Source organism: Eimeria necatrix, genomic scaffold, assembly GCF_000499385.1.
Source record: "Eimeria necatrix Houghton genomic scaffold, Enh_scaff81, whole genome shotgun sequence".
Taxonomy (NCBI): Eukaryota; Apicomplexa; class Conoidasida; order Eucoccidiorida; family Eimeriidae; genus Eimeria; species Eimeria necatrix.
This window is the reverse complement of record NW_013651762.1, coordinates 588-18,495: the sequence shown is the minus strand read 5'-3', so window position 1 is coordinate 18,495 and position 17,908 is coordinate 588. Positions and strand designations below refer to the sequence as shown.

Genomic DNA, 17,908 nt, shown 5'->3' with positions numbered 1-17,908 from the left:
GTGTGTAGGCATTTGATGGATATTATTCAGACCACTGCGACCCTTTTGCTGCCTATCTGACGTGAGAACTGAGCCCGAATATGTTTGAGGGGAATTATGAGTCGAACTTTACTGCCTGTGGAGGCAAGGAGGTCTTCCTCGGTAGGAGCCGTCTGTTCTTTTATTTCATCTCAAGCCTGATATGCCTGCTCATGGTGTTATAATCCCCGCGCCTGTCACTCTCGTGGCAGCATTCCCCGTCGTCGTACCAAAATTAGTCATTCATTTATGTACCTCTGCACCTGTTTATTTATCAACGTTGACTTTGGCTCACCGTCACTTCTTCTCCATATATTCCTTAGGCATAGACGAGGCTGGAAGAGGTTGCGTTCTGGGGGCGATGGTGTACGCGTGCTTTTACTGTCCGCCAGACGAACTAGAAAATCTCAAAGCCATGAAGGTTGACGGTGAGACTAGCCCTGCTGTAGCTACTCTTCCGTTGTTGGTGCTGTTTAAAAGTGTTATGGGTGGTCGTTCGGTCTCTGGGCGCCTTAAGGTAGCTACAGCACACGCTAAATGCATGGTATTGGCGAGATTGTTTGCGTGCAGCTGCTGCTTCTGGCTGCACGTGTCCTTTCGGGGCACAGGCGCCGTTCCTATTTTGTGAAACATCAGCATTTAGCTCATGTGCTTTTGGTTTTGCGTGTAGATTCAAAGAAGCTGACGGAGGAACAGCGGGAGGCGGCGTTTGAGGCTTTTATGAAGCAAAAGGATGCCTTCGGGTACCTGTGGCTAAATTATTATCCCCCTCACTTGCGTTTTGCCCCAATAGCGTAGCTGTACTTGCTGGTTCCTTTTTCCAAAACGAAAAACATGAGCGGATATGAGGACGTGGCATCTTAAAACGAACATAGTCGGCAGCGCGACTACGCGGAGCCAAGACATTGCAGCACACATCTAGAATTGGAAATCGGAAGGCCCTTGTGTGCTGTTCGCCCAATGTATCTCCGCTTAGTCTAGTTTACATTTCTGAAATGCGCAGGTGGAGAATTCACTCAATCTCTCCTCAGGAGATCAGCGCGAAAATGCTACGCAAGTCGGCCACTCACACATACGCATTTTATAGGGGGAAACGGGTACCAGCTGGAATTCAGCTTAAAATGCTTTCAGTTTAGGGTCCAAGCTTTATTTTATCTTCAGGCGAAAAGTGAGCCTGAATGACATTTCACATGACGCTGCGGCGGACCTCATCGCGGCGGTGTGCAAGGAGGGCGTGCGGGTTACACAGGTAGAAAGACACCCGGCATCCTCTGCTATTGATCTGCAACCTATATAAGCGCAGAGCTAACTTTATCTAGGATGCCCAATTTTGTTAGTCATACGAATACAGGAAAGCAAGCGTACACACCTGGCCAAAAGCTGTAGAGAGGGCCACAGTATCAGAGATCTTTCGACGTGGAACACCTCCAGTATCAGAATACACTAGTATAATCGTATGCATGTTTAACTTCGAGGGACAGGGAGCAGAAATTTGTTTCACAAGCGCATCTTGATGCTGAAGGGGCCCAAAACTATGTCTTCATTGTCTCATGCCAGGGCGGTGTGTTTGAGGCTTCAGGTGTTCGTGGACACTGTGGGCAAGGCAGACCTATACGAAAAGAAGCTGCAGCGCATGTTCCCCTCAGTGAAGATTACAGTGCGTTCTGTCGCGCCTTTCTCTCTTCGCATTCACTTCAGCATTGTATCTTCATCACGTGTTTTAACAGCAAGTCACGGCTATCATCGTATCACCTTGCCCCAGCACAATGGCACCTAGCGAAGCCTGTAGCGTGTGGGTTGTTTTGTAAGTTGGTCCAGATATCCAGCACATGAAAGCGGAGCACAGTAACAGTGTCAAAGGGCTGCTGCCTGCTGCGGCCTGTGGACAGGTGAGGGAGAAGGCGGACTCGCTTTTTCCTGTTGTCAGTGCTGCTTCAATTCTTGCGAAGGTCACCCGCGACAGAGCCCTTCGTTTGTGGCCTTCCCCAGTGCGGCCCAACAAACGCCTCAAGCAACTGCAGCTACAGCAGCTGCAGAACTTGCAGCAGGAGCAGCGACTGCAGCAAAGCAAGCGGCCTAAGCGCGAGAATGCAGCTGCCGTTGCTGAAAACTCACCGGTTGAGGCATCTGAGGACGAGCCAGAAGTGGCCAAAGAGACTGTCTACGGAACCGGCTACCCTGGGGGTGCACAGCTGTACTTAACTGCGGATCCAGTTTTTCTCTTCCATTTCTTCCAGGTACTAAGTGTAAAATATATCATGAGCACTGAGTAGCTTCTGTTTCTGCTGGTCTCGCAGACCGGGTGACAATCACATTTCTCAAGGAGTACATGGACCCTGTCTTCGGCTTCCCTGAGTTAGTCCGATGGAGTTGGCAAACAGCGAAAGAACTGTTTGAGAAGGAGGGGATGCCAACAGTTTGGTGAGGATCACATAATCAAGAGCCAAACAGGGATGAGGCAGACAAGGATGTGCACAAGTGAAGTAAACAGGTGTACGACAGACGAGTGCGAGTAATAAACGAATGAGGGATCAAAGAACAAACAGCTTCGCCAACAGCACAAAACCGAAGTGTCCGCTACACAAGGGCCTATCTGTCCCGAACAGAATACCCAGGAAATATCACATCTTGGTTTCAGCTCAGGGAGTACTGTGCAGCAAGTGACGCTCATGACAGAAGCACTCAAGGAAATGATGAACCTGACAAGCAGCACTCTATGTTTTGCTGGAGATTTGCGTTACGGCTCATTAAACACATGCAGTTGCACAAATAGTTTGTAATGCGTTACGTCAAGCCGCTTGAAAGCCGTCGTATTATAGTCCAGTGACCCACCGCTTTATTCTTTTCTTGATTTTTAGGTATGAAGAAGTTGAGGATGAAGAAGGGCAGGAGGGCGAAACTCCATCCGCAAAGCAAAGCCGGATAACAAGCTTCTTTCAGCTGAAACCGAAGTCAGGGGCAGTCATTGATAGACCGAAGTTCTTTGTGCGAAACAGAATTGAGTTAATAACTGCCGCTTCTCGCCTCTAAACAAGTGGCTTCTGGGCATGCAGCGACTACCTGGAGAAACATCCAGGGAAAGGTCATGTAGAGAATCTCGCAGTTTGTCAGAACCTACAAGAGGCCAGAACGGAAACGAGTTAGGTCCTCCACTATGCTGGCAGTTGCTCCACCAGGCGCATGTTGTTTCATGCCGCCTTCTTGCGTAGGTTTCAGATAACTGTTGCCCTGCCGATTAGGACGCGTAAGCGAATGCACTAAAATCCACTTCTTCAGCGTCAAACCGCGCTGTCTTTGCCCACTGGCAGTAAATCTGCCTCGTGGGTGAGCGGTGTGTTGTGCAAGCACGTAATTAGAAGATGAGTAGAATGAGTAGAATCCCGCCCTTTTGGCTAGAGGGCGAGTTTGCTGTAAAACCCTTCGGGCTACAGAACGATATCCCAGATGAATGGAGAATCTGTAGCAACGCGCTGCTGAGAGTGGCCCTGGAGGGGAGCGGTCCAAGTTCTCACGCTGCCTGTGATTCACTACCACGAGGTGATGGAACTGTTCTTGTCCTTGGACAAATGCAACGCTTTCCTGTGATGTTAGCGTTTACACAGATGCTGCGAGACGTGTGATCGTGTGCCGGCGAATGAGGGCTAGTGATCGAGCCACAAGCGGTTGCTATTTCGTGTGTTATGCGCGCTACTTCACTCTAATTAGACGCTGCAGCAGGAGAGACATTGGGTTTTTAAAAATAAAACTGATTTGTTGATTGTTTAAGTCCCCTCATGCATGGGGTGACCCCGCTTGCCATGCAGCGTGAAGCACCAGTGACCACTGTTCCAATGACGGCAGCTGAGCGGTACTTGGAGTGCATGCAAGTCAAATATTAAAGTGGATGTTTGAACTTGTTTCAAGATCCCGAAGTGTAGGCACGAATTGGACCATCGTTTTGCCCCATGGCGTCAAGGTGTAAGCGCGTTTAGTGCAATAATTGGGCGTGTGTGGGCAGCGAGCCCTAGTCTCTCGTCTGCAATGCGCATCGCCAGAACTGGTTTCTTTCCCAAGATAACGGTATATTCAAGGAACGGGAATCTATATTCGTAATTAGCGAGGATCATTTGCTCGAGCTGAGGACCGTGCTTCGCTTTTTGTTCTCGACTGCTTGGGGGAATCAATCGGTGTGGGCGCATGTGGTCCTGTGGAAACCAAATCGGCAGTTGCCTTTGGAGAGTCTCCACATTGGATCTCTACTCCTACAGTTGGTCGGTATATTCTTTGCCTCACAAATCTGTCGGACTTAGCATGAGTGCTGTATGCAATGCGCAGTTATTTTGTGAATGAAGCAGTTTCTACAAGGTCACCGGCGACGGATACTGTAGCATATACTGCAGCGTCTGAACGGAGCCCACCGGAACTCTTTTTCACGTCTGCTGTTCCTTAACGATGGGATTTAGACTGAGAGTGCAAAGTGGGCTCGAGTCTTGGAAAGGTAGTGTGTGCCCAAACAGAAAGCTGTTTTTCCTTCTCGTTTATGGGCGCTTCTAACCTTACTGGACAGAACCTAAACCTCTGTCTTTGGCACAGCACAAGTTATGAGGAGTGTTGGTGCTGCATTTTCGCTAACAAATGGTTCTTTTTTGCTGTTTCTCTAACAGCATCATAAACTACCAATTACAAGAAGGTGTGTACCTTGTGGTCTTGGACGCCTTTGTGTCCTAACGATAGTCGCTGCTGGAAAAGGCCGCAGAAAGCATGGGTCTCGTTACATCCAACGAAGACCCCTCAGTGAGGGCAACCCACCCGTCGGCAAAGAAGCGCGTTCGTCTTCGCTCACTATTGAGCTGTTTTTCCCCTGTTGACTCAAACATGGCGAAGTCAAAGAGGTTTGTCATAGGCAAGCCCATCGGCGTCGGGTCCTTCGGCAAAGTAGGCACATGTCCAGAAGCTGCTCTTGTTGCAGCAGCTGCGGGGTCTGACGCTATTGCTCATGGAGCTGCTATAGACGCGCCGAGCGCGTAGCACGTCGGTATGTTTTACGCTCGTTTGGTGCGTTTCGTTCTTCTTCCCAGGTTAACGACTGCGTAGACACTTCCTCAGGTCGACACTATGCGGTAAAGATATTACATCAACGCAGAGGCACTCGGAAAGAGGCTGTTAGCCGGTTGCGGTTCATGAGCGAGGTCAGTGGATAGCGAGAGATGATTTCGACGTCTCAGCAAGCCGTTCGCTTTTGAATCTTACAGCCTAGAAGGAAACATAATGCTCTAAAACTATGTAGCTGTTTGCATATAGGTGGGCAATAGTATGCTGGATTTCTTTCTTCATGTACATATGAGTGTATTGACCACCTAAGAGTGTGCGGAGTGTTGTGCTGTGGCCTGCAACCATTTCAGGTAGCCATTCTCTCCGCAGCGGACCACCGAAATATAGTCAAGTTGCATGACTATTATGAGGACAACCAAAACTTTTACTGCGTACTTGAGAAATGCGAGGGAAATGGACTGGGCAAGCATATTTACGAAAGGAAGTTTCTTGATGAGGCTTCAGCCGCTTCTCTTTGCAGGTGTGGGGCAATGAATCGTTTACGATGGCATGCTGTTAATGGCGTTGTGCTGGAAGTGATATTGTCGTTGATCGATACGCGCGTTTCCCTGCACTGCACACCATACGCTTGCGGGCTGCCACTACTGGTAACAGTAGTTGGTAACAGTAGCTTGTCGTCTTTGTGGACCTGCAGGCAAATGCTCGATGCGCTGGCTTACCTACATTCCCGGAACATAATGCACAGAGATATTAAGGCAGAAAACTTCATGTTTGAGACCAAAGACAAAAGTGCGCGCCTCATTCTTCTTGACTTCGGCATATCGGCCATAGTTAATCCCTCTGCGCCTTTACGAAAGGTAGGGAATTGAAAATAACAACACTACCTGACATGGCGCACAGCCAGCTAAGGGAGCTTTGAGCCTTTCGTGGCAGACTGCGCTTCGAAGAACCACGCACATTTGGCACTTGCATATACAGATATTAACATTCAGCTGCTCCTTCTACAGAGCATGAATGTGGAGAGAGCAAAAGGGGCTTGCATTTTTGCCGCATTGTAGTCAAATGCCTCAAGTGTTGATTAAAACGCGCGTTGAACTTCGACACTCATGTTTTATGAGTGCACTCCACCTGCACGCCACCTTTTGCAACATCCTGTAGGCCGCGAGGCTCAGATACAGTGTTAGAGTATGGATTCCTGCACTTAATGCAGATATGTGGCTCCCCCCACTACTTGTCACCCGAAATGCTCCGGCGTTCCTATTCCTTCCCTGCGGACATGTGGTCGCTGGGAGTGCTTGTGTTCGTCATGCTGTACGGGCGGTACCCCTTTCAAGGGCCCTCTTCTCTCCATGTGTGCAAAAGCATTCTCCACAACGAAGTCAAGTGTGTCAGCTGAACTGTACATAACGCGTTCATTGCGTTCTGCACCCCGCACGAAGCATAGCCGTCGGCGCTCGCAGTCCAGTTGCCTAGTGTTTTATGCAGAAGCTGAAGCTACAGGGTGGGCTATGTTTGGGTTTGTGCATGCGTCTTGTCTACAGCTACTTTGCTGGTCCGAGCATGCCCTCGAGTTTGGGAATCGAGTTTGTATCGGCGTTACTGGAGGTCGACCAGGAGAAACGCCTCACAGCGCAAGAGGCACTCCAGCATAGGCACGCCACCACAACACTGCTGTTTTTGCTGCGACCGTAATTAGTGCTGCCATGATGATACCGCGAGGATTTGTTGTGTTAAAGAGGAAACAACTGAAGGCAGCCTGACGATAACACAGCTCTGCGCTTTGAAGCCTGGATGCACACCAGCCGCCGTACCTAAGCTCGAAACTTTATGTCCAGATGCACATGCATGTGTATAGATGGATAACACAAAGGGACGAGGAAGGATCTGAGGACTGTACCAAGACAACCATGTCGGGTCTTGTAAGGGCGTCTTCCGACGACGGGGAAGAAGGGACGGAGTCTGTAAGGCATGCTTACCGACAGTGCTCCTTCCCTTGCCGCATCTAGCGAGAGACACAAACGAAGGCAGACATAGATGCAGACAGCACGAAAGCAAACAAGTTGGTGCTGCATGAGGGCCAGGTACCAACTCAGACACTGTGCACTGCTTCTGCGTTGTGCTTCTGTGGTCATCATTGCCTACCTACAGAAGCAGCAGGAAAGCTGCACCAAGCTCGATGATCCCTACAGCAACCATAGCAAAGCGTCCTCATGGCATCGTATGTTTCGGGTCATCCGCCGGCGACATAAAAATGATTAGAGCAGTCTGCCGTAGCTTCATTCCCGCCTGATCATTGGACCTTGTCCCGCAGCCTAATCATTGGACCTTATTCCGCATCCCCCGAGGGATCTCTCCGTATCTTAAGGGATTCAGATCGATTTGTGGATGCGAGATGATGGAATCTATTACTTCGATTTTCTTGGGGCTGGAGATGCAAGGCGAGGCCGAGGCAGGAGGCTAGGCCATCAGTCCTGTGTCCTGAGCTTCGCAGTGAAGATGGCATTTATATCATTTTTATACACTACAATTGACGGTGACAGTAGTATGGTGATCAAATTTTTGTGAGCTGCTTCACCAGCACACACGGACTCTAGAACCCCAGCGTGCACTGAAGCCTTCCACTGTGGGCATTCTCTGTGTTAAACGACTTAGCCAGACGCATAAACTTTTGTAGAAAAGGAATGCGGGACACTCAAGCTCGGTATTTTCTTGTTTTACAGGAGCAGCAGATCTCGGCCGCAACCACTTTGTATTCTTCTTTGCCTGGGCCTACGAAGGCGGAGGCATACGTTTGGCCTTTAGACATGTCCAGCTTTACGGCTGACATTTCTCTGAAGTGTGCACTGCTATTACGCACTTTCAGCTGACTGTTTATAAAAGGGAGAGAGCAGTACACGCAAGTATATGTCCTGGGCGGAAACAGCTGGCTAGGTAAGAGCGGGGGTCGACAGGACTGGGGCAATCATAGAAAAGCGAGTGTTGGGAAACACTTGTCGAAATGAAAGGCCTATAAGGTGTCACTTCTTCTTTAGATGTACGAAGCTTTAGGACGGACATAGTACATGCCCTCCCTCCGGTTACCGAACACATTTTCGCAATGTGGTGTAGTGGAGCTTTGCCTAGGACAGGAAGAGCAAGCGATTAGATCTGAGCCAATAGTAGAGTATTGTGCTCACTGGCAATGAATTGCTCGGTGTGTAAGGGACCGTTCGTGGGGAGAAGTTTGTGTGGAGGAGCGCCAGGTAAATCATGACCGGGAGACTTAAAGCATTGATAAGGGCTCAGCATAAGCTTCCTGTCCGAACCATTAGCTAAAACGTACTGTAAAAAGAACGAGAAATGCGTACAAAGAGCAAAACGGAGGAAAAGCAGGTGGCATGGCTCTGTACTAGCAGGGCTTGCACATTCTGACCACTAGTGAGGCAGCGAGGAGGAGAAATAATAGCATATTCAAATTCAGTAGGACTAAATACACTAAAAAGGCAATCTCAGTGGAATGCATAGATAGTAACCACTTACGGGGGTCATTCTAGGTGTGACTCGCTCTCGCTCAACAGTACAACCACTGTGCGGAATCGACAAGAACTGGCTCCACCAGCAGCCGCTTCTGAACTAAGCCTGGTTGTGCCAATTCAGCTTACTATCTTCCCAGGTTTGCTTAATTAACTTTGATTGCGAAGTATTTAGTGGTAGTCACATTCTTTAGGGCGGCTGTTGCAACAGTGGTCAGGGCACCTAGCGAGCCTTCTGCTCCAGTGGAGTCCAGAGCGACGCGGCGCCGGCTGCGGAAATTCCCTTCCTTTATACTTATTTTAATTCGATTTGTTAAACCTGTTGAAGGGCTGTATATACATAATTCAGTGTTTGAGCGGCGGCTTTGGTTCAGTCGCGGCAGCCGCGGGCACGTTTATTTGACGAACAGACAAGATGCGAAAGTTCGCCTACCTGCTTTTAGCCAATCTGGCGGTTTCTCACGCCTTCATTCGCCCTTGGGCCTCTGCTTTAGATGTTTCCGAGGTGGGTGAGGCCTCAAGGGTGGAGGAAGATGAGGTATTCGATGCAGAGGACTACAACGTTGATGACGATGGATCCGAAGCACCGTCAGCGGGTGACCTCGCCAAAGACCAGCAGAAACGAAAAAGGGACACTTATGATGATGATGATGAGTCGGGAGACGATGAGCAGGTGCTAATTGACTTAGATGAACCAGAGGCAACCGGAACGGCAGCGGAAAAGGAGGCGGAGCCCACAGTAGCAGGAGCTGCAGAGGACGACTTAGATCTTCTTGAGGACGAGGAAGACCTTCAGGAGAGGGAAGAAGGGGTGAAGGCTGGTGACCAGCCACAGCCAAGCGAAAGCAATCAAACAAACGATGCAGATGGCACGCAATCAAGCTCTAGGAGCAAAAGCCCTATGTTGTACGACGGGCAGGCGGTGGTGACAACTGATGAGGAAGGAGTTGAACTGGATACGTCGCTTTTGAATCCGCAGGAGGAAGACTCAACGCCTAGTATAACTGAGTTTGTAGAGAAAGTGCCAACTTTCAAAAAGGAAAAAGAAGAAAAGGAGAAGAGGAAGCTCCAGGAAAAGAAACAAAGAGAAGCCAACAACAATATAGATGTGTACGAGAGAGAAATTCAAGATTTCAGAGAAATACAGGCAAAGAACGAAAACAGATTTAGTGAAGGCATAGAAAATGCAGAAGAGGGCCTTCAGCCACCCCCAGACCCTGGAATGTGGCGGCGATTCCAACACTGGTACGGACAGAAGCTGGACAGACTGGTTGATAGATTTGGCTCTGATCTAAAGGATTAATACAGGACAAGCGGCCAACAGCAAGAAGGAGCGAGAGCCGAAGCCTTCTCTCACGCCCTTGGCACTGTTGTGCCTCAGCTGGGAATGCGGCGCTTGCAGGGCTGACTCCACGGTGCCACTGCATTCAACTGACACCTTGTAGGGCTGTTTCTGCCTCTTCAGGGGCGAGCGAGCCAATTTGTTTGCAAAGACAATGCACAACGTTTAAGACGTGCAGCTTCTGTTGCATGGCGCGTGGGCGCGAACCAGCTAATGCCATTCAGCGTAGTATCCGATGATCACGCTTACTACACAGTGTGCTTTTTTTGGTTAAAAAAAAACTACGAACTTCTGAATTTTTGGAGCTACCATACTTGTCAAAACATAGGTAGTGGATGATATCAAGTGGTGCTGACTGCCGGGCTGCCATATGGCCGCTCGTTAGTGCACTTTACTATATTTTGGGCACTTGGGATTCGCTCCCAGGGTTTTCAGGTCAGACACAATTCTACCGCTTTGCATTGTACTGACAGGAACTAGAAAAAACCTCTGTGGGTAGAGGTGAGTGGCCTACGGTAGCTCGGAGAGGAACTCCGCCAGTCAGTTTTTTACACTGGCTGCGCCTTTGTGGAGGTGCTGGCCATGCAGCGAATGGAATTCGCAGGCAGTGGGCACCTGAAGTGGTCAAATAGCATGGTGCTTCTAGACAGATGCTAACACACTAAAAAATTTCATTCACATGTTGCCGTATAGAGCAGGTTCACACCTGCGTCGAATCAAATAAGAAAGAAGCATGCGCATAAACCTCGCATGTTTCAGGTTTATTTTCCCCCTCAAAGGCAACTTAACTTTGAACGACGGCGAATCCCGCCCTTGGTCTCAAATAAAGCATTTTGCCCTTCCCACAGGTAGGTCCAAGCTTTCTAGCTCTGACGGTTAATTACTACATACACCCTCACGCCATAGCTCTAACGAAGTCTTTCAATGTATGGGCGCACGGAGTGTTTGTACAGCTCCTCACTGCGGGCTACTGGGGTAAGGACTGTTGAGCCGAAACACAGCAGCCACCCACGTTAGGCTGGCCACATAAGCTGCCCCGAGGCAAAGAACCAGCGGCAACAGGCCGCTGAGGAAGAACTGCCAAACTCCGATTCGCGTGAATCGAACTATGACTGCGTTGGAGGCCGTGCTGACGGGCAGCAGAAAGCCCAGCGTGGTCGCGAACTGCAAAACAAAAAAAACGAAGACAGGCAGACACCATTATGCAAAAGCGGACTCGCTACAAGCTGCCCTACTCACGCAATCGCATGCTTTACCCAAGCTCATACAGCTTCGGAGTGACAACGTGCACCTAACACAAGACTGCAGAGGAAACCCCTTCAACAGCAATAGAATCTGTTAAGCCTTACAGAAGCTAAACCTGTACTGTTTTATGAGCGTAGCATGTAGGTGAATCACTGAGCACATCTCCTTGTGGGGGGCCATTTTAGCACTAGAATCTCGACTATGTGTGCTCGTGAGCTACTTGAACGTTTACGGTTTTCTTGAAAATTTGTATTCCCAGTACAAAGTAAGCACGCATGTAGTAGGTAGTAGTGTGCACACCTAAGTCATTTCGTGTATTTTCACGTCATTGCTTATCATCTTATTTCTTACGTTTGCAGCAAGCAGCAGCAGCAAAGGGTTCCCCTGCAGCCCTTTGGCAGCAGTTGAAAGCAAAGGCATGATGATACTGGCAGTGGCCGTGTTGCTGGTGACCTGGGTGACGAGCGCTGCCATAGCCATAATGCAAGCAACTTGGGTTTCTTTGGTCTGCTGTTTCAGAAACTCCATGTAGTCTATTAAAACCAAATCGAGCCCACAAACATGGGACACAGACGCCACCACGAAGCCGCTTCCCAGCAAGAAGAGCAGCCCCCAGTCCATCTCCTTCTCAACCACTGAGAACGTGAGGATCCCTTCGAACTCAGGCTGCTTTCGAGTTGCTGCTGCAGTGCGCGGTGCAGCAGCAGCCGCAGCAGCAGGGGCCTCGTCAGCATCATTCTCAGGAAAGCGGACCCTTCGCTGTCTTTTTGCCCAGCGCACAGGGGCAGAAATCTGCATAAGGTTTGCAAACAAGAACAGCAAACGAAACATGAAAGGTTTGAGATCTCGTCGGCTTCGAACCGAATATGCATCAGAAGTATACTACTGGGTGCCCACAGCTTATATAAGTATAAAGGAGTCGTGGCCCTCCATTTCAGCCCTTCGATCTGTTCAAAGGGTCTAGTTTTCTTTTGCATTTTGCAGTGTGCATGCGCTGAAGCTTCAACTACGGGCTCACAGCTCTTGCAATAGAGGGCTTGGGGCGCCTAGGATAGAGGGGTGCAAACCAGAGGCCTAGAGGCACCACCACAGCTGCGAAAGAATCATCTATGAAGCCTTCCCAAGGAGTGCCCCAGCCTGGCACTGCTGCCACAATTGTCTTTCGAGACAGCCACAAACAGACCAGCAGCAGCCAGGCCACAACCACGTACACGCGCCCCCAGTAAAGTTCCCCGTGCTCTGCAGCGCATGGATCGCCTGTGGGGCCCCTGGTGCCTCCGGGGGCCCCCTGGCTCCCGGGGCCCCCCGGGGCAGCTGCAGCAGGGCTGAGCTCCCGGCTCGCGCGGCGTGGGCGCGCCCACTTGCAGCAGCAGCAGCAGCAAAGGGCTGCTTTTAGGGGCCTGCAGCAGCAACAGGCGAGCCGCGCCAAAGCCGCCTTTGTTGCCCTGGGGCCCGTCCAGAGGGCACACAGAGAAGCCCAAACCATGAAGAGCTGCACAAGAGCTAAGGGCAAAGAAACCACCAGCCACGTTGTGTAAGTCACTGGGTTCACTTGGGGGCCCCCAGCCCCAGCAGCAGCAGGAAGAGTGGCATACATTGCATCGAGGACTGCCAGAAATATGGCGTTGCTTGTGGAGCCTGTCACCGTAGCTGAGCCCCCCAGCGTGGCTGCGTAGGCGCAGCCAATGAACAGCAAGTTGCGGATTCGCCGCAGCTTCGGGGGCTCGTGCAGGATCTCCTCCTCGAGCTGCTGGTCCAGTGGTCCACTGGCTTCCTGCTGCTGCGGCGGTGGGGAAGCTGCTGCAGCAGGGGAGGAGCCCGTGACGGCCGTCGACGGCGCGACGGAAATAACGCAAAGACAATTGTCCAGAGGGCTCACTTTGCCTCTGGACCCAGACGCGCAGCGGGACAAGTCTGAGTCCACGCTCTCCTGCTGCTGCTGCTGCTGCTGCTGCTGCTGCCGCTGCTGCTGCCGCTGCTGCTGCTGCTGCTGCGGCGCTGGCCCCCCCCCGTCTGCGGGCGAAGACTCTCCCCCGTAAGTGCGGGGATGAAGCCCCCTTATGAGCAAGTCAATGATGGGACAGAAGATGAGCATAGTGCCAGTGTTGCTGAGACAAGTGGAAATGGAAAAGCAAGTCAACATGAGACACAAGGCCAAGTCCTCAGGGTGCTGCGGGGAGATGCGGGCGAGCCAGCGGGCAGCAGCGAGGTCCAGCTTGACCCGCCGCAGCGCTGCAGCCATCATGCTGGAGCCGAAGATCAAGAAACTGACGGAGTTCATGTAAAAGGAAGCCACCAGGCCCACTGAGGCCACCCGCAGCCCCGGAAACAACACGAAAGGCAGCAAAGCCACTGCGTAGGGGTCCAGGCAGTTGGAGAGCCAGCAAAGGACCATCACGGCCACGGCGTACAGACACCGCGCCCGGCTGTCTGCGCAGCTCCACCCCGCAAACAGCAGCAACGGGAAGCTGAAGCAAAACACCGTCAGCAGCAGCTGCCGGTGAAACGCCGCCACCGACAGCAGCTCCTGCAGCACTTTAAGAGCTGCCCAGCCCCCCCTCCGCTTCGCGGGCAGCAGATCCTGCCTGTCTTGCGCCAGCTCGCCAGCCCCGCCGGGGGCCTCGGGGGCCCCCGGGGCCCCCGGGGAGGCCCCCAGGGGGCTCGCGGGGCCCCATTCCCGGGCTTCTGCTGGATCTGTTTCTTCTCTGGAGGAACTTTCGAGGGGCACGTCCTCCAGAGGGAGCTCAGCGGAACTCGAGCTGTATCGGGACCAGTGCAACAAGTTTGCCGTGTTCTGCAGCTGCTGCTGCTGTTGCTGCTGGCTCATGTTCCTGCTCAAAGATGAAATAAGGCTCCAGCTTGGCTAAGAACTAATTTAGAACCCTTCAGGAACAGCTGAAGCCCCAGAGAAGCCCTCAGCCACCGCGCTGGCGGTCGCGTGCTGCAGGCGGGTGTGCGGAACCCTAGGCCTCTTCCGACGGTCTTGACGAGCCAAGGTAAAATTTTCGCCAAAAACAATGAAAAATGCTTAAATTTGTTTGGTAAAATTGATAGAGAGACAAAATAATCCGGGTATTGCTTTAATGGATTCAGACTAGTCACTCAACGAGCTGTGAGGGGGCCGCCACGCCGCCGCTGCGGCTGCACGCATATGCAGGCTTCCCACGGGGCTGAAATTATTCAATATTCAGCCTTCTTTGATTTCAGCTTCATATTGAAGACAGTTAATGCTAAAAATATGAAAGAAAAGCCGCCAATTAGCCGCAGGGCACGTGTTGCAGTGTGATGGAGGCAGCAGCAGCAAGTGACCACTGGTCCGCAGAGCTGCACATGCTGCGGCTGTCCTAATGCGACGCCTCGATGATCAGCAAGAAGCACCTAACTAAAGAGCCAATTTAATCATTTTAAATTAATATCTTCTTAAATTGGAGGCTTTATACTGGGGCGGCTGCCTCTGCTGCAGTGCGCCGCCGCGCCGCCCCTGCGGCTGCAAAGATCAGCCAGAGCCCAGCGCGAGACCAGCTACAGGCAGAGGGCTACTGGGAGATCCTTTATCTTGTTTTTGTTTATTTCAAACATATTTGCAATTAATAATTCTTTTCAAGAGCCCCAGAAGCCTCTCGGTGACCTCCTTGCTTCCGGTCCTCGCCAGGTGGCTGGAAGCCCGGAAGGCACAGCGACCGAGGCTGCTGCGGCGAAGGGAACAAAAGTTAAATTAAATGTTTCATTTAAAAAGACAATCTCATAATGCTGCTAAAGCTTTATATTGTCCTTTCCAACTTAGCACTAGTGCAAGGCACTGCACACAATTGGGGGCTTTTCCCGCATCCACAAGAATATGAAGACACAAGATATTGTTCACGCAGAACTCCTGCATCAAACAAGACCATATATGTGATCTTTGTGAACAAGGAGTTTACATTTATTTATTTAATTATTGTGTTTATTAGCTGCTTAACTGGAAAGGCAGGCAGCTGCGAACTATTGGCTGCTTAGCTTGCCAAAAGCAGCAACAGAAACTGCTGCAAAATCTTTTTTCAGCTTCTGCATTTGCTGCATGCAGCCCGACAGGGGCAGAGCCATCTGGTGTACATACAGCCCCCGGGCTGTCTCTCTGTTCTGCAGCTATACGGCTGTGAAGATCTCAGCTCAAGTTTATTGCATTTCTTTTCTCCAGCGCAAAACAAGAAAATTGACTCTTCAAGTTCAATACTTCAGGAAAGTCTATTTCGAATTTATAGCCCCAAGCATCAGCCAGCAACAAAACAGAAGCCCAAACTGCAGCAAGTGCATGCACAGCCCCATTTCAGCTTCCCCTGTAGCTCTAGGGGGCCCCCGGGGGGCCCCCAAGAGCCCCTGGGGCCCCCAAGAGCCCCTGGGGCCCCCATGTTGGGTCTGAGGAAACTTTGGGGGGCCCCGAAGAGAGCCAGGGGCCCCTGGAAAGAGCACTAGGGGCCCCCCATGGGGCCCTCAACAGCAACAAATAGCGTTGGGGGCCCTTTGAGAAGACACGGGAAGTACAGGGGCCCCTGGAGAGCACTACTAGCTGCTGCTGCTGCAGTTGGCTTCTGCCATTTGTTGCAGAGGGGCGCTCGTTGGTGGGTTGTTTGCTTGTTCCTTCTTGCTTTGTAGAAATGCTGCTGCTTCTGCGCGCCGCAGCAGCTGCTGCAGCTCTGCTGCTGCTGCTGCCTGAGCAGCAGCAAGTCTGGTAGACCACCTGGTTATGGATCGCCGCAGCTCCTTTAGTTGCTGCTGCAGCTGCGCATCGGTAAGGGCAGGCAAAGCAGCAGGAGAGGCAGCAGAGCCCCCCCCTCCTGCTGCAGCTGCTGCTGCTGTTGCTCCTTTTCGTGCTGCAGCAGGCGACCCAGCTGCTGTTGCTGCTGCTGCTACTGTCTTTGCGCCCTTTTGCGCTGCGGCCTCACGCTTTCCCGCTGCGTGGGACGCTTCATCAGCATGTGTGAAAAGGGCGACTGGCTGCTGCTGCTGCTCCTCCTCCTGTTGCTGCTGCTGCTGCTGCTGCTGCTGCTGCTGCTGCTGCTTGCGTTTCTTCAGAAGAGGCAAGCACGTGGTTGCATGCAGCGCAAAGCAAGGCGCCACCCGCTCGCGCCAAAAAGCCCCAAAGCCCACGCGGCGGCTGCTGGGGCCATCTGACGGCGACTTCGCCATATCTACAGCCTTTGCCTAAACCATAAACCCTAAACCCTAAACCCTAAACCCTAAACCCTAAATACTAAACCGTAGCTTCGGGGAGCTGAGATGGAGAAGGCGCTTGCAGGGCTTTGGCCCTGTTAACTGCTTTTTTGAACTTGGCTGTATGGCGGTCATGTGTTTTGCTAGGTGTAAACGAAGGTCATGCAGCAGCAGTTGCTGAGTTTGCTGCTGCAGCAGCAGAGGCTTTTGCCGCAGTTGCTGCAGCAACCGCTGCAGCTCCTGCGCTGCTGCTGCAGCTGCCTGCAGCTGCTGCGGGGGCTGAAACAGCCCTGTTGCTGCTTAGCTCGCCTACTTTGCTTTAGGGCCTTGCTAGGCGCTTCCAATAAGAAAGGCTGTAGGCGTTGAAGGCCCCCTCAACTGGTTACGGAGAAAGAGTTTGGGAAAGATGAGACTGAATGTGAAAAAAACAATTCAGTGATGAGATAAAAGCAAGAATATGCAGCCGAGCTGTACAGACACTCCAGCAGGAGCTGTTGGTGGGGCCTCGCTGGCTGCACAGCGGGCGGCGTGTATGCTTCAGAGGCCTGCTTTTCCCCTTTTTCTAAATCCATCAATTGCACAAAAACAAATAAATAAATATTAATTGTTTAGTCAAATGATTTAAGTATTCCCGCGGCCTCTTTGTGCAGAAGACGGGGGCTGCTGGCCAACAGCCAATCCAGGTGACCTGCGCACTCGGAGCTGCCGATGCCTTGCTGCTTCTGCCTTGCAGGCTACCTGGCCTGAAATAGCAAATAAAAATAATTTAATTTAATTAATTTTAAATAATAAAAGTGTATTTTTATATATTTTCGCATTTTTATTGCAATACCTCGCTGCTGCCAGCGTGGGGTGCCTTCCCGCTATTGCTGCAGCAACCTCAGCAGTGGGCCAGTGTCTGGCTGAGCAGCAGCAACTGGCAGAATAGCTGCGAGATAAGCAGCATCAGAAATTAAAAGTTAAATTAAAAACAAATAAAAAAATAAAATAAAAAAGACAAAATGTTTACAGCTGAAAAAGAGAAAAAGGAAACAAATATACTAACGTTTATATCTCTGCTGCGTTTTGCAGAAGCGGGATGCGCTCGATCTAGCTGCAGCCAGCTAGAGCAGCTGCAGCTAGCTGCTGCAGTTCGTCGCAGCAGCTTTAGCTAGCTGCTGCAGTCCGCCGCAGCAGCTTTAGCTAGCTGCTGCAGTTCGCCGCAGCAGCTTCAGCTAGCTGCTGCAGGACGACTCGACACCCCCAAGGGTGTGGGGCCCCAGGGCAGTCCTAGTCGCCCTAGGGGGCCCCCAAATGCCCCAGGGGGCCCCAGACACCCTATGCATAGGGGCCCCCAGACTCTCCAGGGGGCCCCCAGGCTCCCCAAGGGGCCACCAGACTTTCCAGGGGGCCCCCAGAGTCGCCAAGGGGGCCCCAGACGCCCCAGGGGGGCCCGAAACTCTCCAAGGGGGGCCTCATATGCAGCAAAAGGGGCCTCAAATTCCACAGGAGGCCCCAGAAACCCTAGGGGCCCCGATTAGTACCTTAGAGACCCACACTGTGAGGGTCTATGCCAGGCCATCTTGGCTGG

General features: G+C 51.6%; 5 protein-coding genes across 5 annotated transcripts; 3 read left to right on the top strand and 2 right to left on the bottom strand.

Annotated features, from left to right (window-relative positions):
* Positions 1 to 80: 80 nt before the first annotated feature.
* On the top strand, positions 81 to 3,048 carry ENH_00078010 (ribonuclease hi large subunit, putative; the record flags this gene model as incomplete). Its single annotated transcript, XM_013577681.1, has 9 exons — positions 81 to 141; positions 342 to 446; positions 689 to 761; positions 1,022 to 1,075; positions 1,180 to 1,267; positions 1,598 to 1,675; positions 1,908 to 2,202; positions 2,316 to 2,439; positions 2,877 to 3,048. 9 exons carry the CDS (start codon positions 81 to 83, stop codon positions 3,046 to 3,048), a joined length of 1,050 nt encoding a protein of 349 aa, XP_013433135.1.
* A 1,710-nt stretch (positions 3,049 to 4,758) lies between these two features.
* On the top strand, positions 4,759 to 7,229 carry ENH_00078000 (CAM kinase (incomplete catalytic triad), putative; the record flags this gene model as incomplete). The annotated part of the gene is given in 8 exon segments (XM_013577680.1): positions 4,759 to 4,932; positions 5,076 to 5,186; positions 5,400 to 5,569; positions 5,744 to 5,906; positions 6,260 to 6,432; positions 6,591 to 6,701; positions 6,905 to 7,052; positions 7,056 to 7,229. Coding segments are annotated over 8 exon segments (1,224 nt in total).
* Positions 7,230 to 8,976: 1,747 nt separating this feature from the next.
* ENH_00077990 (hypothetical protein, conserved) lies at positions 8,977 to 9,864 on the top strand (the record flags this gene model as incomplete). The annotated part of the gene is made up of 1 exon (XM_013577679.1): positions 8,977 to 9,864. The coding sequence occupies one exon, from the start codon at positions 8,977 to 8,979 to the stop codon at positions 9,862 to 9,864; it is 888 nt and encodes a 295-aa protein (XP_013433133.1).
* A 996-nt stretch (positions 9,865 to 10,860) lies between these two features.
* Positions 10,861 to 13,975, bottom strand: ENH_00077980 (solute carrier family 13, putative; the record flags this gene model as incomplete). The annotated part of the gene is made up of 3 exons (XM_013577678.1): positions 10,861 to 11,067; positions 11,500 to 11,940; positions 12,167 to 13,975. 3 exons carry the CDS (start codon positions 13,973 to 13,975, stop codon positions 10,861 to 10,863), a joined length of 2,457 nt encoding a protein of 818 aa, XP_013433132.1.
* A 1,715-nt stretch (positions 13,976 to 15,690) lies between these two features.
* ENH_00077970 (hypothetical protein, conserved) lies at positions 15,691 to 16,314 on the bottom strand (the record flags this gene model as incomplete). The annotated part of the gene is made up of 1 exon (XM_013577677.1): positions 15,691 to 16,314. The coding sequence occupies one exon, from the start codon at positions 16,312 to 16,314 to the stop codon at positions 15,691 to 15,693; it is 624 nt and encodes a 207-aa protein (XP_013433131.1).
* Positions 16,315 to 17,908: the final 1,594 nt, after the last annotated feature.